This window comes from Daphnia pulicaria, chromosome 2 (assembly GCF_021234035.1).
Source record: "Daphnia pulicaria isolate SC F1-1A chromosome 2, SC_F0-13Bv2, whole genome shotgun sequence".
In the NCBI taxonomy this organism is placed as follows: domain Eukaryota; kingdom Metazoa; phylum Arthropoda; class Branchiopoda; order Diplostraca; family Daphniidae; genus Daphnia; species Daphnia pulicaria.
In genome coordinates, this window is record NC_060914.1 from 928,747 (window position 1) to 954,463 (window position 25,717).

The 25,717-nt window shown below is 44.1% G+C and overlaps 1 protein-coding gene across 3 annotated transcripts; it reads right to left on the reverse strand.

Moving 5' to 3' along the window:
* Positions 1–351: 351 nt before the first annotated feature.
* Positions 352–24,971, reverse strand: LOC124327012. 3 transcript variants are annotated; one of them, XM_046785794.1, is made up of 3 exons: positions 24,805–24,971; positions 3,376–4,500; positions 352–3,212 (listed from the first exon to the last, which is right to left on the reverse strand). In XM_046785794.1, exons 2-3 carry the CDS (start codon positions 4,300–4,302, stop codon positions 1,242–1,244), a joined length of 2,898 nt encoding a protein of 965 aa, XP_046641750.1. In that variant the 5' UTR covers positions 4,303–4,500; positions 24,805–24,971; the 3' UTR covers positions 352–1,241. The 3 variants fall into 3 exon arrangements, with proteins under 3 accessions (XP_046641750.1, XP_046641749.1, XP_046641751.1); XM_046785793.1 differs by lacking the exon at positions 24,805–24,971 and adding an exon at positions 7,317–7,821; XM_046785795.1 differs by lacking the exon at positions 24,805–24,971 and adding an exon at positions 5,370–5,773.
* Positions 24,972–25,717: the final 746 nt, after the last annotated feature.

The window sequence follows — 25,717 nt, forward strand, 5'->3', positions numbered from 1 at the left end:
GTTTCCAGGTACACCAGAGTGACGAAAAAACGACCAACGACATGCGGAACTAAACGGGCGGCGGCGCTATAGGCAAGTGAGAGCGGTCTAGGCAATTTGATTGATTAGCTTTCATTTGTCAAAGTGAACGGAGGGGGGAACGAACAGCAGCAGATGTCCGTTGCAACCCCGTCAACCGAGAGGGCCGGCAGGAGAAGAGATGTCGGGCGATAATTGAATTGTTCCATTTTCCCCCCAAAAGCTCAGCCTCCACATTATGCGACCCCTCGTCATTACATCGACACGTGCGGTCTCCCCCCACACACAACCCAAAAGCGACAAGGGAGCGATTGAAAAGAATGAAGAAAAATCTTTGAATAGCACATCCACGTTTATTAATGGGCTAAATATACAAGATGGAATGGTATAGAGACACGGTGTTTGTATACATTAAAGGTCTAATGGAAGAGGAGGAACAAGAGGAGGAGCAACAGCATCAAAGTAAATAAAACAAACGAAAAATTCGGGAGAAAGAAAGAAATTAAAGTTTTGTAGATTTTCGTAAATGTTTTTCGCCTTTTGGGTATTTTTGTAATTAAGATTCGACATTTTGTTTTTTTTTCTTGAAGAATTAAGATTACCGCGATGGCACATTCACTCTCAAATCTATTACTTGTTTTCCCCCTCTCTTTTTGACTTGCGGACGACGTCTTCTTCTTTTTAATTTCATTAAATATGTACAAGCGCGCAATAATATTCACCAATCGCATATTCCCGTCTCTCTTCCAATTTCCACATCATCACATTTTTGTATGTACATTTTTCCTTGTGATATTATAAAGAAGTAAAGAGCCATGAAAATACGTTTGCGGGGGGGTTGGTAAGAGCAAAAAATGAAACGAACGAAAAGATACAACGAAAAAAAAAGGAGAAAAATACAAACAAAACACGGAAAATTGTCATACGGTTTGTTGTTGTTTGAAGGAGGAATACAATTTTGATGCAATGAAAACACACGTACAAAGGAAAAAAAAAACGGACACAGCTATAGACTACGCATGGCAAGGATGCGTGAGCGCTGCGGATTATGTAATAAGATAATCAATTGTAGGGGGTTTCTGGTTAATTTTTGTTTTTTTTCAGGTCTGCCAAATGGTTTCGTCAGTCATTGGACGCCTCTACGACGAGACTCGTTCGCTCTTTTAAGGCACATCGATTTTTCTCTCTCGAAAATATTTTCTCATTTCTTGACTGTGTGAACTTCAGACTTCCGTTCCGTCTTCGCCTTCGTCTTCGTAGGCGGCCTGGCCGCCACCGCTTTCTGCGGGATCGTCCAATTTGATCGAGTCGCCCGTCGTCGAGAGTCTCTTCTTGGGTTTGGGCGGTGGTTTGGGCGCCACTTTGGCCGGTGACGACCCCCCGCCGTCGTCGTCGTGATAGGGCACGACACTCGCCGGTCGAGCGACGACTATTGATCCGGGGGGTTTGGGCGGGACGGCCGGAGCGATTTTCCTCCTCATCCCCGTGTTGCTGCTCAGACTAGACACGCTGGCCCGGCTGCCAGCCGCTCGGAAGTCCGGAATGGGCGAGATCACTTCGGGAGCCGCGCTAGAGTACGAAGTGTTGTGGCTGTTGGGCGTCGATGAATCTTGGAGGAGATGTTGAGTCTCAACGTCGTCCATCCGCCGGACCGGCGTGCTGCTATTGTTGTTATTGTTGTTGTGGTTGTTGAAATAACCGAGGACGGGCTCGTTGCGGCCCATCCGGCGGGAATTGTGGTGGTGGTGGAGATGATCTTCGTACTGCCCGTTCGACAGGATGTTGGGCGTACTCTGCTGATGATCGCGTCGCTGCTGGACCAGCGGCGAGGACGGCGGGATGTCCACCTCCTCGATGGGCACGTAGTAAGCTGGAAGAGAGATCTTGTGCCCTCGGCTGAGCGTGCTGGACTGGACGCGCGGACTCGAGACCGAGTTGGGCGTCAGTCCGGCGATTTTGTTGAGCGACAGCGCCGATGTCGACGACCCGTCGGCCGTCACGCGAGGTCCTATCGTGTCGTACAGAGGTTGTTGCGGTTCCTCTGGCGGCAGAGAACCGGGGCCGGGAGAGGACGATGACATGGGCGGAGGAGAGCTGGCCCAGCTGGGCATCCTCGGACGAGGTCTCCTGGGCAACGTTACATAACCCGGTCGGGGTCCGACTGGGAGTAACACGGCCGTGCTGCTCGTCGTGCTGCTGCTGTCAGTGAACTGCAGCGGCGGATGGATGCCCATCACGCCGTAGCTGGGATGGCCGGCCAACTGGGCCGCGCTCAACGTCGACATCATCATTTGCTGATTGGGCGCCTCGTTGGACGCGCCAGAGTGAGTGCTGGGCGACCCGCCGCCTCTGGCTCCCCGGTGCGGAATGTCCAGCAAATCCGGGTAAAATGAGCCGTCGGGATTCTGTTGCACTTGACATCCGTCCAGCATCATCAAGTGCCTCGTCAGAGTTTCAGGCACCCGACCGCCGTCGTACCGCTCGCCCGGAATGTACGTGCTCGACCCCTGAATCATCCGCATGTGTTGCTGGTGGTGTTGTTGTTGTTGCTGCTGCTGTTGCTGGTGGCGCAACTGCATCTGCATGTGCATGTGCTGCTGGGCGTCAATGTCCGTCTGAGCGACGGCGTGATAGCCGTCGGTCGAATTGTTTTGCAGCGACGTGTGCTGATCCATTTCAATGTCCAGGAGCGATTTCTCCTGTTCAGAGCCGGCGGCGATCGATCCGTTACCGTTGGCCGTTTTGGCCGAGCCGTTCATCTTGTTGGCGCTGCAGTCGCGCTGCTGCGGCTGCTTCCTCTTTGGCGCTCGCCGGACCAGGCAGATAATCAAGAAGACGAGGCCGGCCAGGAGGACGCACGCCCCCACGATCGCCAAGGTGATGGCCGTCGTGTACGACATTAATCCCGTCTCCTCTTCGATGAGGATCGTGACGGGGGCCGGCGGCGTTTGCAGTGAGACGTTGGCTTCCACTTGGCCGCCTTTATTGCGGGCGATGCAGCGATACTGTCCGGCATCCTGCTCGCTAATGCGCCGCAGAGTTAAATTGCTCCAGTGCTCCAATTCCGGCTGCTGCTGCTGTTGCTGCTGCGGTTCCGGCGGGTGTGGCGAGGCAATCGGGTTTATCTTGGCCGGATGACTCGACTGGCGGATGACAAACTGCTCACTTTGCGACGCCGTCGTCGTGTTGACAATCTGATAAACCAAGTGGAAAACAAACGAATTAGTCATTAGTTATCTCATTACGCTACCAGAGCTCTCCTTTCCGGAAAGATCTCGTACAACAACATCTGTCACAAGTCGAAAAATAAAAAGTCGAAATGAATTTGAATTTACATGCAGGTAAAAGTGGTTTCACCTGTCTGTTTTGAAGGACCCACCAGATGGTGGGCGGTGGATTGCCGCTGACTCGACAGCTGAATGTGACGTCAAATCCGAGCCGTCCTTCGACGTGAGGTTCGTTGACGTCGATGAGCGGCTTACAGGCGAAATCCTCGGCGGCCAACCGACTCCACGATTTACCTTTGAGATGTTCCGGCTCGGCGCACAGCGTCAAAGTCGAGTTGAGGTTGGCCTCAGACAGGTAATCGCGCAGGGCCAGTAGGCGGCAGTCGCAATTCCACGGGTTGTCCTGCAAGTCGAGGCTTTTGAGCTTGTTGAGCGGCAAAAAGACTTCCGGTTTGAGGTTGGTGAATCGATTGGCCGACAGTTTGAGGCTCTCCAACTTGCTCAGATGCATAAACGCCTTCTTGTCCACCATTTCCAGTTGGCATTTGACTAGTTCGAGGCTGCGCAGGTTGGGCAAGGCGGGAAACTGGTGGGCTTCCAGCTTGTCCAGCGGATTGTGACTCAGCGAGAGCGAGCGCAGCTTCTCGTTGGTGCTGAACGTTTCCGGGTTGAAGCGCTGCAGCTGGTTGTGAGAGAGGTCCACTTCCACCATTATGTTGAGATCGTGGAACGCGTCCTTCTCCACCAGCGTCAGGCTGCAGTTGCGTAAAAAGATGCGCTGCAAGTTGATGAGGCCGACAGAGGAGAAGGCCCGGTTGACCAGGGCGCCCAGCTGGTTGCCCCGCAGATCCAGCACTTGAATTTCCGAGCTCAAATTCTCGGGGATCGTCGTGAAGCCGGCGCTGGGGCACTCGGCCACTTTCTTGCCGTCGGCCCATTTGCAGGTGCAGCCGGCCGTGCACGTGGCCGTCCAATCGGCATGGGCCGGCCCGGCATGCGTCACCAGTAGGCAGGCGAATAACATCAAAACGGCCTTTAAAATGACGATTGTTGCCATGGTTGGGTGTGTGTAATCGGTCAAATCCGCCGATGCCAAATCCTTCGAACCGACAACAACAACAACAACCACAATATTTTCGATTTCTTTTTTCAAACGGCAGAAGTAGAAGAATCTCTTTCACTACCACAAACGTGCACAACAACGAGATGACTGGAAGTCTTCATGTGGACATTGAGCGGGTCCCTAATCCATTACCTGCCAGAGAAAAGAAAAAGAAAAATAGAAAAAGAAAAATCAAATCAAATTCAAAAGTTAATTTTTCAAATTTATACGAAAAACTGGAATTTTGGTTTTTGAACCACATCCAGCAGAGCCATAAATAATAATCGGATTGCCTTTCTTAAGGTACACATATACATAAACGTAGCCGGTTTCTTTCCAGTTGAAAGAAGTTGGAAAACCCTGGAAAAAAACAGGGAGAAAAGGATAGAAGGGGGTACACGAACGGATCAAAATGTATATAAGAGAAAGCTGGAGCATCATAATGATGAGCCCAGACAGACAGACAGAAAAGACTGGTTAGCTTGTGTTGTGTGCTGTGCTGTGCAGACGAGCGTTCTAATCAGATCCCCTCACTCACTCGCTAACAGTATTGAACTTTGTGTGTTCCATAACGGGGGCTGGAGCAGCTCAAAGTTCAGTTGTTGTTGTATATAAGGATAGAAACGAGACCACATACGAGTTTTGTCTCTCTCTCTCTATCTCTCTCTGCTGGATTGGCTTGGTTGTTTGGTGGATAAGGAGGGGTTGTTAGGGTGGCGGGTGGAGTGAGGCCTACAGCACACGCAGCTGGGTAGCTCTCCTCCTTGCATATTGCAAGAGATGGGCTGGAGATTACACGAAATGCAGCCAAAAACCCCGAGTCTCTTTTTTCTTGTTGTTGCGGCATAAAATTTGAAAAATGATCCCCCCCCCCATCACTCCCCTGGCCGCAGTAATCAAATCCAGCCGCATACACAAAAGACAACAACATATATGCAAGGGGGAAAATGTTCTTTCTTTCTTTAGACATCGTGAATAGAAAGAAAGAATGAATTATTAAGAGTCCTTCTCTTTTCACGCACCGTTAGCTGGCGGGAATGATTCGTATGTCAGCAGGGCCACAATGCAGAGGGGAAACTGAGACTCATTTGGTTGCCATTCAACCACGCTCAAGGTAAGATATACACACACACACAGGACAGAGGATGGTCTAACTAACTATATATCCCACACAAAAATAATAATGAATAGATGAACTATGCAAGGCGGACGTGTGTAGCCCATGGGCTAATGTCTCACCATCCCCTCCAAAAAATAACTGATAAGTTGGACGAGATAACTCGCACATGTTAGACCCGAGTGTGCTGTGCTGTGCCTGCTAGCTTGTCTGGGTGGGAAACATTCAAAAATTGTAAAAGATTACCCCTGAGAGAGAAAAAACCCAACCCGGTACCGGTCCGTCCGTTACCTTTTTTTTTTTACATTTTATGGCTGGGCCATGGCTGGGCTAAAGGTAACAATAGGTTCGCTCAGCGGGCCCCTCCCAAACAATCATCAAGGAAAAGTGTAATCATTCATAGCGTAGAGCTTTTGCTATACAGCACACATGTTTTTGTTGGCTCCTCACTGACTGTTTTTCCCCCCTTTTCTTTTTATTATTTGGTGGGTGGTGGTGGGTCACAAAAGAGACAGAAACACGCGGGATTAATCCTGCGAGCACAGCATGGAAAACTCAAATGACATTCCTTGGATCGAAACTTTGCAGCAGTTTCCGCCACGCCCAAATCGATTCCCCAATTGACTGGGACGACGTTAGCTTCCCAAACTCTATTACCTTAAACTTTAAGGCAGTCGATATGAAAATTGCATTCATCTTGTTAGGTACACTAGAGAGAGAGAGCAGTTGGCTCTTGTGCTAAGTTTTCGGATAAAGGGGCTTAGAGAGACTCTTAGGGTCCCTGGGAAGATAAGATATTAACGATGCCGTGGATCAAATCAAAGTTTCTTCTCGGGGGCCAAAGTGAAAAAATCATAAAAAATCGTATAAAAGTTGGTGGCAACTTCCTTTTTTTCTCTAGCTCCTATTTGTATGTGTACAGGAAGGAGAAGGGACAAAGTTTTGGGGGAGATGTTATAAAAGAAAGAAGAAGAAGAACAGGCCGTTCATGACGAAGGCAGAAAAGAAAAACGTGACAAGGTACAATAGTCGGCGCAGGGTCACAAACAGAAAATGTTTGTCTAGCTCGGGGGATTGTGCTTTGATATTGTATATATATGGCATTTTATGATGATGGTCGTGTTGTATAGTCCGGTAGAAAACCCAACTGTGTAGACGTGAAGGGTCACTGAGATTTTGTCGGTTTTCCAGTGCTGGAAATTCACGCATTCAAAAAAGAGAGAGAAAAGTTGGACCCTGAGTCATCTAGGAGAGCTACACTAACGAATTTCTCAAAAAGCATCCGGTTGACTCAACTTTCAAGAAGTAGAAAAACAAGAAAAATTATTTAAAAAATATTTTTTTCTTCTTCTTTCAACCCCATTTTCTCAACTATCGCCTATGGAGATCAAGGCGAGATGGGTGTCTCTAGGCCATTTGATGGATTGTTTAAGGGGAAAGAAAAAAATGGAAAATGTGTTTTTTGATTCTCCCCTGGCAGCACACAACACACAATGGCCACCTACTTTTTTCTGAATAAAAAAGGACTTTCGTTTTTTACTCATTTCCCAGATGGCTGGGACACACACACGGCAACAACTCTTAGGAGGGTGTCATTTCAACGTCTATGCACACACACACACATCGCGGGCTTCATTGGGCTCTAAGAGTATAAAAGTGTACCAACGACGATATAAAGGGAATTCGAGACAAGGACGCCATTATGCTTTTGGTCCAAACGGCGGCAACGGCCCAAAGCCCATCTGCACTGGGCTTTGACCGTTCACGACACACACACACACATTTACAGGGAGGCACAGATGGCTATTTTATTCGCTATTTCATTGAAATTTGTTTTTCTCTTTTTCTTTACCTGATCACACTGTATAAAACACCCGCTATCATTCGATGGCATTCCATTAGAGTGGCTGTCACGCACGAGCGAAACCCGAAAGAAATTCAGAGCTGCTACTTCTTCTTCTTCTCACTCTCACACACCTGGCGGGAAGCCAGTCGAGACAACGACAACATCCTGGTTTTGTTCACTTTTTCTTTTCCTTTTTTACACTGGTCGACCGCGTGAGAATCAAATTATTTTTTTTCCTTTTTTCAGTTTGATCAATGTGATATTAACCGTTTTTTTTAGTTTTTCACCACTGATAAGTAAATCCCACAAGTTAATGCCGTTGAAAAGATAAAAAAAAAAGTTTGTTTGCACTTTTGAAATAGATTTGTCAGTTGCCACACGAGATAATATCACAAGTAGAGATTGCAGGCACAGTGAAAAAGTTTTAAACTTGAAGTTTTTACAACGAAGGACAAACGTAGCGAACAGGACGGGCTCTGGTTGACGACTGTTGGTTGGCTACACACGCTTCGCTTAAAGCTTGAGTCTGGGTAACCGGCGATGGAAGAGGGGGGGGGGGGGGGTTGAGCTCCCACCCCCTCTATCCACCCTCGGGCCATGTGGCATTGAGAGTTTTCTTCTCTATTCAAGTTCTAACCGCCGGCGCCACATCAAAAAATACCTAGCGGTGAATAACTGAACTAAAACTTTTTTCCTGTCTAATCATTACAACAACAACAAGAAGAACTGGAGGAACCCAAAAAGAAGAAGAAGAGGAGGAAAAAGAAGAAAGATGAGACGGCCACATTCCTTCTAGGTCGGCATGTTTTTTCTTCGGTATATAAAACTGCTTTCGGACGCCATTAGAAAAAGAGAATCGTCGAATTTCTATTCAATTCGAAATGGGTTTTTTTCTTTAAAAAATAAAATGCAGACATTTTTTGATTTTTTTTTCCAAATGGAAATTGAAAGTGCCGGTGGGGTTAGAATAAAAAAGAATAAAAAAGATGTGACTCATTGCGGTTTTGGTAACTCTTCGTGAATCCGAGTCTCGTTCCAGCAGCTATAGTTACGGGAAAATTTTCTTGATAATTCTCTTTAATTTTTTCCGGTCCAAAGAGGTTGTTGTTGTTTTCCACGCAGGATATAATCACGACGACAGGTGCGAAACTGATTGTGCGTACCCAGATTGAGACTATCCTATCCAGCAGCAGCAATCAGGAAAAGCTTTTTTGCTCCGGCTCTTGAAATGTTAAAGAACGACAGAAAAACAGCACACCTGTTTGTTTGTTTGTTTGTTTCATTAGATCATAATGAATCACTGTTTTTGGCTTTGGAGAGAAAAATAAGAGTGTGACACAAACCGGAAGTTTAGTACAGCGGATAAATTTGAGAACGTGCGTGAAATAAAGAAGAATGACGTTCGATGTGAAAATCGATGTGATGAAAGAGAGAACGGAAGTTTCGCCTCAAAAGAAAAATTCTGACGACGACGATAAAACATTTCGTCGACTGCGAAAATATTCCAGGAATGGATGGGTGGAGGTCTGGAGGAGATGAACGTGTCCTAACCGCGTTACCCGAGCTCCTCGACATTGTAAAAGACCCGGAGGAGCTCAAGATAATAGATAAAATATAACTTGTCCGTCCTGTGACCTTTTCAGGCGAAAGACCTTAAACCTTATTAGCCAGTGCGAGTATTACTGGTATTACTAGAATCTGAATTGGATGAGTCTGTTTTCTTTTGTATATAACGTCTACTTACTACACTCCTATAGCTTGGTTATTTTGGCGACATTCCAAACAGGATTTCGACACGAAATAGACAAGCCATTGTTACAACATCGATATACCAGTTTTCCACCCACGCCCTCCTGTTTACTTATTTAAGTAATAATTCATTCGTGTTCTACTTTCTTGTTATCTATTAGCGACTTTATCCGAACTTTCTGAATTATTTGCTAAGCTTTGCTGTTGCTTATCTCTTTTTCCTCGCGTGGGTTGCTGAAATGTCATAACCCAATCAGTAATCAGCGTAATTTTGAATAATGCAGGATGGCATCAACTTTTTCAAGTTGAAATGTGCTGTGTTTGCTTGTTTTCTTTTTTTTTTCTTTTTTTTCCTTTTTGTAAATGATTGAATTATTTCACTAGGGGTATAAGTTCGGTTTTTTGACTTCCGCCTCGTTTCGCATCTCGTCCGTGGCCGGAAGTTGGGCCGTGTCGCAGTCAGGAAGCGAAGGAGGGGGGGGGGGGAGTGCTATGCGATTCTGCTGGTGTCGATTCGTGGGTTGACCCCATGGAACTAAAACCCACAGCACCAACGCGCGACAACAAAAAAATAAAAGGGGAAAAAATAAAACCAAAATAAATAAAAAGTGTCGGCTGGCCATAAATCACTGCCGTTGATTTAGTGAGAGAATTTTCGTTAAAGAGAAAAGAATAGAGACCCAAAAAATAAAACAAGGGGACGATGATATAATAATAAAGCGTACACAAAAAAACAAAACAAAAAAAGGGCACGTATACAACATCGATCAGAATTTCTGTCTTGTTCCGGACCGGAAGTTATTTGAAAACGACCCAATAAAAAGATTATACAATTGAAATGATGGGGGGAGAACCCTTTAAAAAAAAGTAGAGAAATACGGAAAATATCAAATCGAACCCAGCCCTTTAAATCTTTCCAGTCAAGTAGAAATAATAAATCACCATTGAATAAGAAAAAAAAAGAAAAAGAGACGACTTTTCTAACCGGATCGATTTCCCCGTCATTACGCACCGTGCACAGCATATCATCCGCCCGGAAGCATCTAACCCTACCCGCTCCACACACCATAGGTCAATCGTTTGAGAGAGCTACTGCTATTTCCATTACACTTGTCTAAAAGTGAACCCACAGAGCACAAAATATATAATTTATAGGATCGGTATACTTTTCTTTTTGGATCGCCATCAATTGGCTGACGTTGGCAACGCGCCACATAATCAAACCCCCCCGGAAGTTTTTAGACTGGAATCATCGGGCTTATTATTTTATTTTATTTTTATTTTTTTACGTCATACAGTCCACCAGATTTCATTTACTTTTGATTGTCATCAAAACGAAATGGTTGGTTTGATGTAAAGCTGCAAGTTGTGGTGGAACTCTCTCAATTAAACATTTCGCCTTTGCTCATTCATCAACGTAAACTTGGCGAGCGCAAAATAAGTTGCTCTGATGAAAAAGTTTAGATTTTTGTCCTTTTTTCTTCTCCAAAGTTTCAAAAGAGAAAAGCAAAATCTGAAAAAAAAAAAAAAAAATTCCTATTGGTCCCAATTCCTATTCTCTCTATTCACATTCTTTTATTTTTTGGCTTTTTGGTTCCGTTCGGTTCGTTTCGGTCGAGTGAACGCGCGGCTGATCCGAGCCGTCAGAACCATCAGCCGCGTTCAACGGGATAAATAAAAAAATAAAAACATCCAATCCCCCTAAGTATAAAGAGTCGGATGTCTCTCTCGGCGCTCCTGCAGACTTGTTCTCTCTCTCTCGTGTTTAACTAAAATAATGTCTAATAAATATTTCACTTGTTTTCTTTTATTGGCTTTCGCTCAACTTCTCTCACTCGTCCGATGACGTGAAAATAGGCGGCGGCCGCGTGAAATGCGCAACATGGCAGCAGCAGCAGTTCAGCAGCAATAAAGTCCGTCGTGTTTCGAGACAAAAAGAGGTGGGCAAAAATAATACAAGACGTCAAAAGCCGTCACGTTCTAATAGGCAAAACAAAAAAAAAAAAAGAGAAAGTGTTTGGTCGTCTGGGGGGAGCTTGATGTTGATATTTCTTTTTTTCAGACTTGTCGAAACTCAAATGACGGTCAATAACTTTGGAGGGCGCCTGGCTGTTGTGAGTGCGGTGCCATTGGCCCTGCGTCTGCTTGGCGCAGCATGGCAACTCGCGGGTGCGTCCCGAAACTTTTTCTTGTTTCGAAACGACAAATAGAAGAAAAATCAAACAAAAATCCGCCAGAGTTGTTGGTCTTTATTATATTTTTTCGCCGAAGAGGAGAAAGGCGAAATGTCAAAAAGTTGTTTCCACCCCAAAAAAGGAATCGGATACTTTGACAACTGCGACGACGAGTTATTTTCGGTACCCCTTTTCCATGTACACTGCGCTGTGCGACCGGTTGGTTGCGCAAGTGTTTTTCTTTTAATGGCCAGCAGAGATAATAATAACATGGAGAGTATAAAGTTGAGCTCCACAGCACAAATACGCATTTGATAACAGGCCCCTCCCTTCGCCTTTTAATCAAATGACATCACACCCTCCGGTTATGATGACACTCATTCCCCCGTTTGTGTGTATGTAAATCAGAAATTAAAGTACACGTGCAACTGCTAAATATAATACCCAGAATAAGAAGAAGGACGTTTATATAGTCTCAGTAGAGTTTTTGTGCGCCTCAAATGGTTGGCTGGAAATCCTCTCGACAAAAAGGTCGAACTCGACACTCGTCGCGCTGGATATATAGTCGACTATAGTGGACTTTCAAATGTCTAGTTACATGTCTGTGTGCACAGTATAAGAGCACAGCCAAGTGCCGAGTATATATACGCGGGCGAGGTGCAATTGTGTTTGGTATTACACGGAAAACAGCTCAAGCGTCAAAATCGGGCCAGCCAGCTCACCAAAGTCCGGCAAAGTAAAAGTCGCATGCTGCTCCTCCAACTCGCCCGGTAGTCCAGCGCAGTATATATATGATACATCTAAACATCTAATGCTACTTAGACTAAAGTCTAGTGCCATATAGACAAGTATAGTAGGCTAGATCTGGCAGTGCTGTGCTGTGCTGCTGCTGCTGTCTATATAGTTTCGGGTGCAGCTAGAGGAGCTCAGCTCATTATTTAACGTAAAGTCCCCGTACATAAACAAGTCGGGCTCTATTTACATCAAACATGGGAGGACGAAACCGTTGGCTGCTCTTGTGTCCATCCTCTTTTCGGCTGGCCGGCAGCAGCAGCAGCAGCAGCGGATTATTCCCTGATTATTCCAATGGGCAAATTCCCGCGTCGCCCACTCCATTCGCCCGCGCGCCACTCCGGCGGAATCCCTTGTTTCTAGACGCTGTTGTGTTTATTAGACGACTGGATGTATATATATATAGCTCTCAAAACATATGCGTGCCTGATATCATATATGTATTAGTATGTCCGCCCTATTTCAGATGGACAAGTTATTATCATCATTTTCTCGACTTTTCTTTTCTTTTCTCTTCCCCGCCAGTTTTTATTCCGGGGCGTGGACATGGCCATTCTTCCCTAACTCTGCCGGAAGAAGAATGGCGATTCATTATGAGTTGGAGGAGCGAAACTTTTGCTTGAGCTGGACACAAAAGGAAAGAAGAAGATGGAAGCCAAAAAGTCACAGTCACAAAGATGCAGATATTATTAAGATGTGAAAAGAAACTCGGAATTCCGCCCATAGAATGCGGAAGATTATTCCGTCGGAATGAAAATCAAAGTATTTTCTGACCAGTCAGTTATTTGGTGTGACGTCAAGAAAGCGAGGCTGGACGTGCAAAATTGGCCGCCTTTATGTTTGTGCTCCTATAGATTTTCTTGCGCAAAAACATCCCAGCGACAAATAACGGACCAGCAGAAATGTCGTCTTGGCTCGTTTCCGGCTCTCCTATCTTTTCCCGACTTTCGTGATATGGCCCTCCTTCTTCCTCACACACACACAACACCCCACAGATCTTGATGTATAACGCTGGAAATCATCGGGGGAGATCATCACCCTGGGACCTTTACACGCAAACAAAAAGAAGAAGAAGAAGAAGAGGAGCAAAGTCTGTTGGTTTGCGGAAACTGTTGAGAGAATATGTCGGATAAGAGGAGGTCATCGAGGCACAAAAGTTGGTGGAATAATATCTTGTGCTGCCTGCCGAGCTGATGTGAGAGAGATCAGTCACATAGTCTAAGAGAGTCGAGGCAAATTGAAACTGGAGGGAAAACTATTGACTAACGAGAGAAGAGAGAACTGAGAGAATCAATTCGACCTTATACGACCGGGTTTGTTTCTCACATAATAGCAGAGACGCACAGGACAACACGGAGGAGGAGCGCCCATCCAGCAGCGTGGATGGATACAAGCGTCATTCGGCTGGATGTCTGATGTAGTAGTCTAGTCTAGTTTATAGAAGAGAGTGCCTCCTTATCACCAGGAGCCGAGCACCCGTCGTCGTCATATTGCCACTTGGGCACGTCTCTGTCTGCTCCCCTTTCGACCGGCCAGCCCGCCCGCCTAGCAGCATCCCGAGTCTCTTTTCTTGGCTGGGCCAGGGCCAGCGCGGGACAGTTGAATAGGGACACGACTTCTTTCATCGTTGCATTGTGTGTGTACATGTACACCACCCAAGCCGAGGCACAGGACGTGATCACAGACGACCTAGTAGAACCAGAAAAAAAGAAAGAAAGAAAAACTTTCTTCCGTGAAATCATTTCCCCACCATTTCCGCATTTCAATTCCGACATGTCATCATTCGGCGAAGAGTTTCCGTCTCTCTTTTTCACCAGCTGCCGGCAATCCTTTTTTTTTTGTTTGTTTTCATCGCCAAACTCCTGCTGGATAGATGGGAAGAAATGAATGAATCAAATCAAGCAACGCGGTTCAATGGACTGAAACCGGCTGCTGCTGCTGCTGCTGCTGCTGTGATGGGATTTTTCTTTTATTTCGTCTGCCGCCGGTCAATCAATAAAATATGTACAGGGGGCACCGAATGGAAAAGAGAGGGGGTAGAATATGATGATGATGATGATGATGTTGCTCTACATATAAGTGTATATATTTATACGGGGGTGGTGCTGGCGGGTTTGCTTGTGTTGTTGTTCCCATAGTTCTTCTTCTTCTTCTTTTATGTTGATGCAGCAGCAGCAGCTCAGCTCAGCTCAGCTCAGCTCAGATCCTTTTTTCTTATTGTCGTTTTTGGATGTGTGGCGCCTTGTGTTCTTTTTTCCGCGCATGTATGCACATTCATTTATGCAACGGGCGCGGTGTGGCGGCGTTGGCTCCTCTTTTAGTTCCCTTTTTCTTCCATCCATCCGACGCCTAACGCCGCGTCGCCTATATTTATTTCTTTTCTTATTCCCTTCTCTATCTGCTGCATTTACGTAATGGATGTCAAACCGGCGGTGCTCCTTCTTCTTCTTCTTCCCTGGCGCCTTTTCTTTTCTCACACACACACAGCCAAGGCACGTATTTAGGAGCCGCTCCTTGGCTTGGCTTTTGGCTTCCGGAGCTCTGACGGGGTGGCGGCGGCGTCGTCGGTGGCGTCGGGGGGGTGTCCTGGACCGCTTTGATAATGACGACTGATGATGCAGCACGGACTCTTTTTTTTTTTTTTTTTTTTTTTCTTTTTCTTCTTTTTCCCGCGTGCCTTATAAATACGGGAGCGAACGTGCGAGCGAGAAAAGAGAGCTGCTCGCAGAGAGACACACATCATCATCATCATCATCATCATCACGTTATATTTATTTCGGCTTCGTGACTTTTGCCGAAGACGGCCAACACAGCACACCGACCGATAAGCGTGCTGCCACCAACTGCTGCAGAGACCACGCCCCCCCCCCCCCCAACAAACTGGATGGATGGGGGATAATATCATGTAGGGAAATATGGATATCGGCTACACGCCCAGCCCAGCCCAGCTTTGCATCCAGCATATTTACAGCCGGCGGCATTGTTGTCCACATAGCCGGATGTGCCAACGGCAAAGTTTTTCTGAGCCGGAAGAAACGCCTCAGGTGATTTTATTCGGCCGCTGGCGGCGCGGTCAACCGTTTCTCACCTCCGATGGATAATATGTTGTAATGGATGTATAACCTTTATTGGACGTTGGCACCACACACCGTCCAACTCTGAGCACTATATATAAGACGATGATCGTTGAAAATGAGCGAGGAAAAACCTGCGAAAAGGGCGGCTAATACAGTCTAAAGCGGGACATGGGAGATTTGCATATGAGACGACGACCCGGAGAGCAGACAGCGCTGGTAACTAAATTAGAATAATTAATTAAGAATTTACGATGGGACACTTTTGTCAAGTCTCAAAGTGGATTGCCCTATGACTTTCAGGTTGGGAAAGAGATGGCACTCAAACTATATGGGAGAAGTATAAGCTGCTCTTCGCCGGAACTCTTCCGGCGCACCTCTCTCTCTCTCTCTCCTTTTCTGTACGAGAAGAAGAAGAAGAAGAAGAAGAAAACGGGCACCAAATTCAAATGAATTTCGTTTCGCCATTGAAGAACAAAAGAACAAAAGAGCCGAGGGGTCGATGCGGATGAGACGGTCCTCATCCGCCCGTTTCTCCCCGTGAAGAGGGACTAAAAGGAAAAGGGATGGGTCCACCAGAAAAAGAGAGAAAAGAGGAAACGAGTTGCACCACATCGCAGGATTTAGACTAGACGAGAGAGAGAGAAAGAGTCTACAGAGTTGCAGCTTGTGCGATTGTCGTCGTCGTCACTGCACACAGTTGGAATCAATAGAACGAGCACACAACTCCCTTCTTCTTCTTCTTCCTCCTCTCTCTCTCTCTGTGTGTGTGTGTACACATATAAACTATATCTAAGGAAAGTTGCACTCCTTAATATCTATAGCCAGGCAACAGTGGCTGATGTTATACACAGCCGAGGACCCAACTATGTCGCGTAGCAATACTCTGCTGGGATAGAGAGAGAGAGAGAGAAATTGAAAAGAAACTATGCGGCAATAGATAGGGTAAAACAACGAATTCCGGACAGCATCTCGGATACGCGAATGCCGGACAAAAAAGTCGATTTTTTCAATTTACAGTTATAAAAAAACGACGAAATATTAACGAAAACTAATGAATGAATTTCAAAATATGACAGGGGATACACAGTTGAGCCAAAGGGCATCTAAAAATACGCTGTATTAATTGAGTTATCATGAAATGAAATTTCTCAATTTTTCTATACGGCTGACAACTTTGGCTCTGTGTTGTCAGTTAGTAAACATATTTTACGGGGTAAGGAATTTCTAAGGTTAAAACAAGAAAAATCCCTTAACTAATTATATCAATCGATAGAGAATTGAAAGATCTACAATATTATATAAGGTTTTGTCGTTATTTTTAAGAATTTTCTTAAATATCGATGAAAATAGAAAACAGGCCAAAATGCGAATGTCGGACAGCTGACGCGAATTCCGGACAGAAAATTTTGAAAAATTTCGATTTTCTGTTTTTTAATATGTCTATACATCAATCGACGCAGAATTGTAAGGCGAATCGATTGATGTGCAATGTTTATAAGTTTTTTTGTAGAGTTTTTCCATTATTAAAAAAAAAAGATTTGAGCGACAAGAGGATCGAATCTTAGCAGATCCAAAAAAGCTGTCGTCATAATTTTTCTTTCCCGTTCCACTTGTTTATCAATATTTTTATAAGGCGTAATAATTCAGTAATTTTAGTGAAAAAATTTTTGAAAAAAATCGAGCAGTTAGTTTTATAATGACTACCATTCCCCAAAATGGTGTATCTTTCGTCCGGAATGTTTCTTATTGTAAAATAATTAAAGTCTTTGTGATTTTTAATTTAATTCCCATGCCCGTAACCCCATTTTGCTTGAAATTCCCCCAAAAATGTTCGAAGGGCGTAAATTTTTTTTCAAAATCACTTATATGTAGCGTCAGTCTTGCTCCCATAAGGAGCCATGATGCGAATTCCGGACAGACTACATAGTCCGCTCGCTAATCGATCTTTATAGTTTTAGACAAGTATCGTTATGGCAGTGTGGGTTAAGGTCCGCTTGTAAACGTGAAGGTTGAACGTTCAAATCTCATAACTGCAATAACGTTAAAATTAAATAGCGTGATGGTAACAGTTAAGATTATTTTACTTATTTCAATAATTGTTACAATTATGTATTATTGAATATATTTATGGTTGAAGTAGAAGCCATTATTACGTATGAACCTAGCTGATGTCCATATTATTTTTGTTTCAATATGTCTGTTGCTTGCTTTGCATTTCTAATTGCATGTACGACTAAAAGATTTTACTAAATCTTTTAATGAAGATTTACCCTTTGCAGGTATCGAACGTCAGTCCTTCCGCATGGTAGGCAGATGTTATACCGCCGTGCTATATTGTTATAGATACTACGGATAAAGAGTAATGCAGTGTTAGTCATATTTTTTCCGTCTGCTGTCCAGAATTCGCATCAAGGGCTTTATGGGGAAAGAACCTTCATTAATTAGACGAATTATATTAACGTCATGTTACCATTATGCAGCTAGACATAAAGAGGACTTAATTCTACATTTATTGATACCAATTTTTCTATAAAAATCTTAACTTAGAAATTCTAAGAAAATTTTCAAATTTCGGTGGTTTTCGGACATTCGCGTCACGTATGGGCGACTTTCTACTTTAATTTCTCCAGAATTCCAATACGGATTTCAATTTCGTTTTTTGTTTTAGAATTCTAGGCCTATTTGTTCTTGTGAAATTTAGTAAACGAAAGGGATTTTCAAAATATTTATTTTATGTTGTTAAGTCGTTTTGATCCCAGGTCGAAAAGTCTTGGCAGACGAAAACAGTTTTTGACAGCTCAATGTTTTGATTTTTTTAATCGAAATATCTCAAAATACTTTCATTGCACTGTACTATATGTCTTAAGCAATTTTACTAAGAATTAAAAACTGCATCGATTGATATAATTAGTTTTTAAAAATATTTCTGTCCGGAATTCGAAAAAATGTCCGGGGCATTCGCGTTTTGTCCGGAAATTCGCATTTCGGGTTTACACACAAACGCCATAAGTCGGATCGCTGTCCGGCATTCGCTGTTTTACCCTATATGCGTCTGCACCAATCATCAATGTGTATAGGCTATAATCTATATATAAGGACAAATCAAAAGGCAATGTAGCGAAACATCACATCAGCCTCTCTTTTATGCGGAATTCTTCCTATTTTTATTTTATGTCTGATTTTGGGTTGTTGTAGTTTTTGGGTGGGCGAATCAATCGCTGGCTTGATTAGATACTCTTGGTCTTATAGATCTTTCTATGTTCTTGTTTTGGACGGTCTTATCCCGCACCATCTATACCGTACACTATCAACTGTATAATAAGCCTTTTGACGACGGCCGCAACTACATTCGCTGAGCCTCCTCCCCCACCCACTCCAACTGTCTGATAGACGCTCTCAAAGTCCGCAAGAATTAAAAGGTCGTGAAGGAATAAAAGAAGAGAAAATGGGGTACATATAGTCTAAATCCGCCAAGGAGGGACGACTTTTTATCTTATACGTCCGCTAAATAAATATAGAAATAGAAAAGTATTAGAAGTACTAGGAAGGGAAAATATATTTATTTTGATTCAACATTGATTGACTCTCGTTATGATTAGCATCGGGCATAAGAATCTCGGCCAACTGACGAGCGATCGACCCCCGCGGGAGAACAATACAATCAAATAGGAGGGCGTGGTCCTCGATATAAAATTGCGTGGGCAACATATGTAGGAGAACACTTTCCCCCCCCCCCCCCTATATCATGATGTACACGATCTAATTGGCCCAGTCTGGTTGACAGCACGTCGCAATAATAGAAAAAAAAGCGTAAATCACCCTATATAGCTCTCTCTCCTCTATTTCCTATTTATAGAAACACATTTGGTGTTCCCGTATATAATACAGTAGAGGGGGGTGGGGTGAATACAATCAGAGATGGGGAGAGAGAGAAAAAAAAGGGGTGTGGTATCGATATCACCCTATATAGCCGGTGAGTTATTCACCCCCCTCAGAATTGATATGCACTTTTTCGGTCTAGATAAGAAACGGGGGATGGAATTACCTCCGCTCGTCTAGATGGGGGGAGGGGGGAAGAAGTGGATCGTCACCCCTCATGTGTGTGTCTATATCGACTGTATTACAACTTCGTGAACCATCACCACATCCCGCTCTCTCTGTGTTAGACCGCCAATGTCGTAAAAGAAAAAAAAAATGATTATATGGCGGCGACTGCTCCCGTGTTTGTGTGTTCATGTGGGAGGATTTGCACTCATCCCTCCTCTAGCTCCCCTGCCGTTTGTACAGGAGCGTCCATTTTTGTTATTTGACGAAATCAACAATAAAAAAAAATGGGGATTTTATTTCCCCTTTTTGTTTCTTTCCAGGACGAAACACAAAACAAACGAGAAAAATGGTGGCGACCCTGGGAAAGTGGGAGGGTCGCCTAGATATGACGACAGCCAAAGAGATCAATCGCACAACAAAAATCTCTTAACTCGAAAAAAAAGAAGAAGAAAGAAGCGCAGGGGGCAAAGGGTTTGTGTGTGTTATATAGACTTGTTTGTTATTTTTCCTTTTTTTAAACCCCGCCTGGACGCTAGGAATTATATTAAGGAGCTTATAAAAGAGCGAGGGATATGTGTGTGTGTGTACGTGGTATACTTAGATTCGGGTTCACTTTATATGTTGTATAGTCGGACATTCGGAGATTCTATATAACGTCCCGACGGTTTTATTCGATCATTTCACAGTTCCTTCCAAGTGGGGACGATCCCCGAAAGTATATACCACACGGACATTGTAAAGGATTTTTATGTATATTTAGTATAGACATACACTCGGTGCGTTCTGTCTAGAGCCTGTTGTTATGCAGCAGGTGCAACGGTATTCAAAATCTCGGCCGCTCTCACTCGGCGACATGTTTACGTCGCCGAGAACTTGCACATCAAAGATGATAAACATGTTCGGGAGATGGGGGCTGGTGCTACATCATTTTCAAGCCTTTTGGAATGTATTCATGGATTGAGTGTGTATTATCATGCATGGCAGGAGTCTGCAAAGGGGGGGCTTGTTCCTCACCGAGTCGTGGTGAATCATCATCACAAATTATGGCAACACCACAGCTCCAAGGAAGAAGAAGAAGAAAAACTCAAAGAAGAAGAAGAAGCTCTCGTGAATGCGTCTAGGAAGAGAAGAGAAGAGGGCGGAATGTGATGAAGCGATGGCCACGCCCCATATTGTATTCTCCGTGTCCTTGAGGATTTGTTGTGACAAGCGAAACGACAGATGAAAATCGGAAAGACGCAGGCCCGCACAAAAGAATAGGATCCTCCGGCCACTGTGCATAGTACTTCCGTTCTCATTCCCGACCAATTTATAAATTCTGGCTATTATTGAATAGCATTTAAGAGTCAAATCGTCTAGCCGATAACAAATAACGTCTGGTTATTACGTAATCCTTTCATAACATTTTGATTTGCTCGTTGGGCAAATTTATTAAGCGAACTACATCGAGTGTCGCTTTGCCTTTTCCAAATGACTGAACTGATTTTTCGTCTCTCTCTCTCCATTCCGTTGACATTGAACACAAAAAAGGCAAACTTGGGAGTCCCGGAGAATAGATGTGACATAATGGCGTGGGCGTGGTTTTTGGTAACAAAACAAACAGCGATCATAAATAATATCCTTGACTTGCTTTTTGTTTTTTGTTGGGTAAGAAACAAAAAAATGGAAAACATAATGGATGGAGAGATTCAAAAGGGGGAATAGAAGGCGGCGGGTGACGGCGAAATAAATAGAATGTGAAACTTTTGAGAGATATACTATAGTTATTTATCAACCATCCTGCCAACCGGCTGACGACGCCGACGGCGACGGAGCTTTATTGTGGTAGAAAAAGTTGACAGAGATACGGAAGAGATGGCAACATGATGGCCGTCTATAACGCACTAGATGATGATTCGATTTCATTTCGAATTAACCCGCCAACAACCGGGTCGGTTTTGTCGAACCCCCGCTTGTAAAATTATAAGACCCACACAACCTAGACAACCAATAACAGTTGGGGATCATCTCAAAAGGACATTAAGACGTAATAACCGTTTCTTGACGTCCGGTTGCTGGGAGACGATAAATTGCTCCATTAAATACGCCCATGATAACGATAACATTGACGAATTGTGGAAAATCATCAGAGTCTGAAAGTTCAAAGGAATATCTGCCCAGCCAATGTTTGTTTTGTCTCATATAATTACTTTTTCATTCCCAATCGAAGTTATAACTCTTGCGGAAAATGGTGTAAGATAATCATTTATTGAACATACGAAGATGAACCGCAAGTATGACGTCATTCCGCATTCAAAAGAAAGAAAATAAAAAATGCCGCGCCGTCATCTCCGACTCGAATTCCAAATGTGATGGATGGCCAGTCAGCTGAAATGTTGTTGATGTTGTCGTTGGACTGCGCACAACAAAGAGAAACAAATAGGAAGGAACGAAATGGGAAGATGGTGACATATCGTTTCAGACCCTAGGCAGCACCAGAAAGAGCGAAAAAACCTCCCCAAGACACACACAGAAGAAGAGTTGGGGCCGGTATACACACACACACCAGTAGTATAGCCGTCCACGCCACTTAGGATATGCGGTATCGTTTATCACGCTCCCGCTGAAAGACGCCAAACTCGACGGGAGCCGGAGAAGGCGGTCACACTTGTGTTGATTCGTTTTGGCGACTTTGGCATTATTTGCTCAGTATGATTTAGCGCCGCATTCCTCCTGGAAAAAGGAGGGTCGATGGGTCTGTAGCTCGATTGCGTCATTCGATTGTCCACTTGATTTGGTCAATCAATCCCCCATCATTCGGTCAGCAGGAGCGAGTTGCGAAATCGATTCCATTTGCCTGGACTGTCGGTGATTGCTACCCCAGCACCAGCAGTCTTCCATTCGATTTCTTGAATAGGAAACAAATATTGGGCTAGGAGAGTAGTAATGACACCACCACCAATGCGTCACAAATTTTCTTTTGAAAACCAAACGATGATGAGAAAATTTAAATAATAAATGACTTGAATTTACGGGATGATGAACAAGAAGAAGGATACGCGTCAATTATAAGAGAAAAACATTGACGATGAGGTATGGAGGGGAGTTTGTTGGATAAAGTTGCACTGGACCATTATTATGGAGAACTACTCTGTGCGGGTGCTGCTGTATAAACACATGATCGTTATACACAGCTGAGCTAGAATTGTACCACTGTGTACACATTGATGCGCTATACTATGCGCCAGACTCAACAACCCGAGATGGGGGGAACAACCCGGCACTGTGTTAAGTCCCGCGGTCCGCTCAGGTCTTCAGGATCGTACCCTTTTTTTGTCTCTTCTTCTTTTTCTGGCTGTTGTTGTTGTTGCAGACTGAACGAAACCCAATATCATATTTCACGGTCTCGTTTCTTCATGTCCCTGGACACTAGAGGCTGTCTGCATTAGGTGGGGGCAATGCGAAAATAAAAAGGGAACGCTCCAACAAAGAGCGCTAACCGTAATGAATTAACAAGACAGATGGAAACCGTTTGCTCTTCATTGCGAAACAACTGAAAATAATGTCATCATTTGAGATGAAGAAACAGATGAATATTACGCATTTTCTCTCATTCTGGCCGTGTGATAACACAAGGACAGACCCGAATCAAGTGGCCCTGGCGTGTTATTATTGTTGCAGGTCTAAATTGGGTCGATCGATTCTCATTAGGAACGACTCGTATGATATGTATACGTTATAACGTGTAGAGCTCACGCGTATGTAACCAACCCTCCCCCCCCCCTCCTTCCTCACAATTTTATTTGTATAAAGGAGTAGGGAAGGAGGGGATCACGTGGAACTTGAATGGATACGAACCGGGCGCCATTGAAAACCGGGGGGGGGGGGCATACTGAACACATCGCCTAGTGCTCAAGAGGTCGGAGTGATATCAAAACGTGTTGATTATTCACGTTACGTATTCACGTCGTTATTCACGTACGCGTAATTGTGTCTTTCCTAGCCCTACTAGTTGTGCTGCGCTTGGGAGATGATGGGCGATAGAACGCCATCCATTTCCCATCGTAAACGTCCAACCTACACACACCGCTCGTATATTATAGATATATACTAGATGTACATCATAGCCCCATCAACACAACATACACACACACAAAGTCTATGTAGATGTTGCTATGCAGCTATATAACCCCAGCAGTTATTATATATATAATACAACTCTGTAATAAACATAATAATATAAATATGCACGTAGAAATGATCCATCAGTCGAAGGAGAGACAATCCCGCAGCAAAACTACCGACGGGGTCGGCACACATCCAGCCCAACCCGCAACATCCATAGAGGCTTATACTTACTCTTTTTATGTATACACCGATAGCCTCGCACGCCATAAATGCACCGCGCCACCACATCAACATCATCATAACCAATGATGCGCCATCCTTGACGACTGGGCAGGGCCGGCCGACAAAAGAGTGATGGTCTACAACATCGAGGATGTATGTATGTATACCCTATTTCTCCCCCTCAGGCTGTGTGTGTGTGTTGTTTTCTAGTCCCTGACACGCAAAGTAGGGCGAGAAAGGACACGGGGAACGTGACCTACAATTTTGTTTTTATTTTCTGGGAGCCTGTCCTGAAAATTCAAATGACGTTGTAGACATGTAAGAACGTGGACCCTGTCTTATTGCTCATAACCGCTTGAAATGAGCTATTTAAATATACGATTCATTTATGAACGGCCTTCGGCCTTTTCTGCCGCCTTAAATTAACTTGGGCAATAGCCCGGGTTTTACCTGGAATCAGAGCGTCTAATCTTGTAATCAGCTCAAAAGCAGCAGCCGAGGAAACACACACACACACACACACACAGCCAGACGAATAAGAAGCGCTGAATGTGTCTAAGAAATACATGAACAGTTGAACACACACAAAGTTGTTTCGGCGCGGGGGGGAAACCGAAAAGTTGGTAAATATATACTACACACCGGCAGCAGCGAAGTCTGTACATTATAAATGTATGTGCACATATACCCCCCCCCTACCGCTCTTGATTCCTCCTTCTCTATACGGGCGATGCTGACTGACGTATGACGTATCTAATGCTCTCCGTCGTCCTTTTTTTTGTTTTAAATAAAACAGTTGTGTGCGCTGAATTCGTCTGAATAGTCTAAAACTGTAAATAGTATAACTAACCTACTACTTTTCCTGTACCCATGCATATTTTTTTACTGGATTGCTACGATATGCACTGTGTCTAATATAGACACGTGTGGAGTATGCATGGATTGTTGCTCTGTCTATAATATTAATAAAGAAAAAACTGAGGATTCGCAATATGCAAGACCCAGCTATTTTTCCTGTTTTGTTTTCCGACAGGATAAACGAAAGCTGAACCGTGAAGAAATTGGAAATATATTCGTTTCAATATGTAATGGACTCTCTCGGCTATATTCAGCCCGGGGATTTATATGCATCAAACTTTAAAATTCGCGAGCTGTCATCTAAAGAATTTAGAGAATCTAAATGTGATCCCATGAAAAGTGGATTATAAAAGTGCAGCTGTATACGACGAATATGCCATTAGCCCAACAGCGGAGACGGCGTGGTATATATAGGCTTATGTCGCTATTCCATTTAATACATGCGAATGTAGTAATAATCTAACATACTTTACTGTGAAGGTGTATATACGCCGACGTGTGTCACTCGCTGCAATTTATCGATTATGCGGTTCAGCCGCCGTCCCCTCAGAAAACACACACAGGAAATTGGACACATAAACGGCTGCTGGTCTTGTGATCATCCGCTCCAATCTTCTATTGGCATCAATTTCATATCCTGCGGGACAAAAAAGAATCAACACAAAAGTGGAAGAGAGAGAGAGCGTTAGGTATATTTATCTGGCTTGATTAGATGATGACGTCAGAAGACAAACAAAGGTCGTCACTTTGTTATAACAAACGTCTAGATTTCTATCAAGGTAATAAACGATTGAGCTGATGGCGAATCACAGCGCTAAAACGGGCAAATCCTTCCGAGTTCCTTTTATGGCGGTCCACACAAATCCCGGCGCCAATTGCGTCACAGGGCAATAGAAACAAGTTTCTCCCCGCTATAGCTTTATACTCTTGATCATCATTTATATCATCACATGATGGGATACGTCTTCTTCCGTTCTATTACAGACGCCTTTATAGCTCCCTCCGCCGTGTATAGCCACGATTTATCATCGGCTGCAATAATAATCATCAAAGTTATGGGCTGTCGAATCTCTATTTCACGCGGGAACGAAAATGTCTACCCGTTTAATAACATATCTAGGCAAATATAATGAATAAGCAGACAGCAAACAAGAGACTGGTGAATTATTTGAACAAACTTGTGTATATGTAACACACATAACATTGTACAGAATTTAGACGTCGTATGTTATTCCCGCGCCTTTTCATTTTGAAAATATAAAAGGAGAGAAGTATTAGCCCTGTTATTTTTCAAAAAGGCAAGGAAAAAAAAAAGCGGATTGAAGATGGCGGTTTGATTAGATTTGAGATTATATCTCTCTCTCTCTATTTCTCTGCGCCT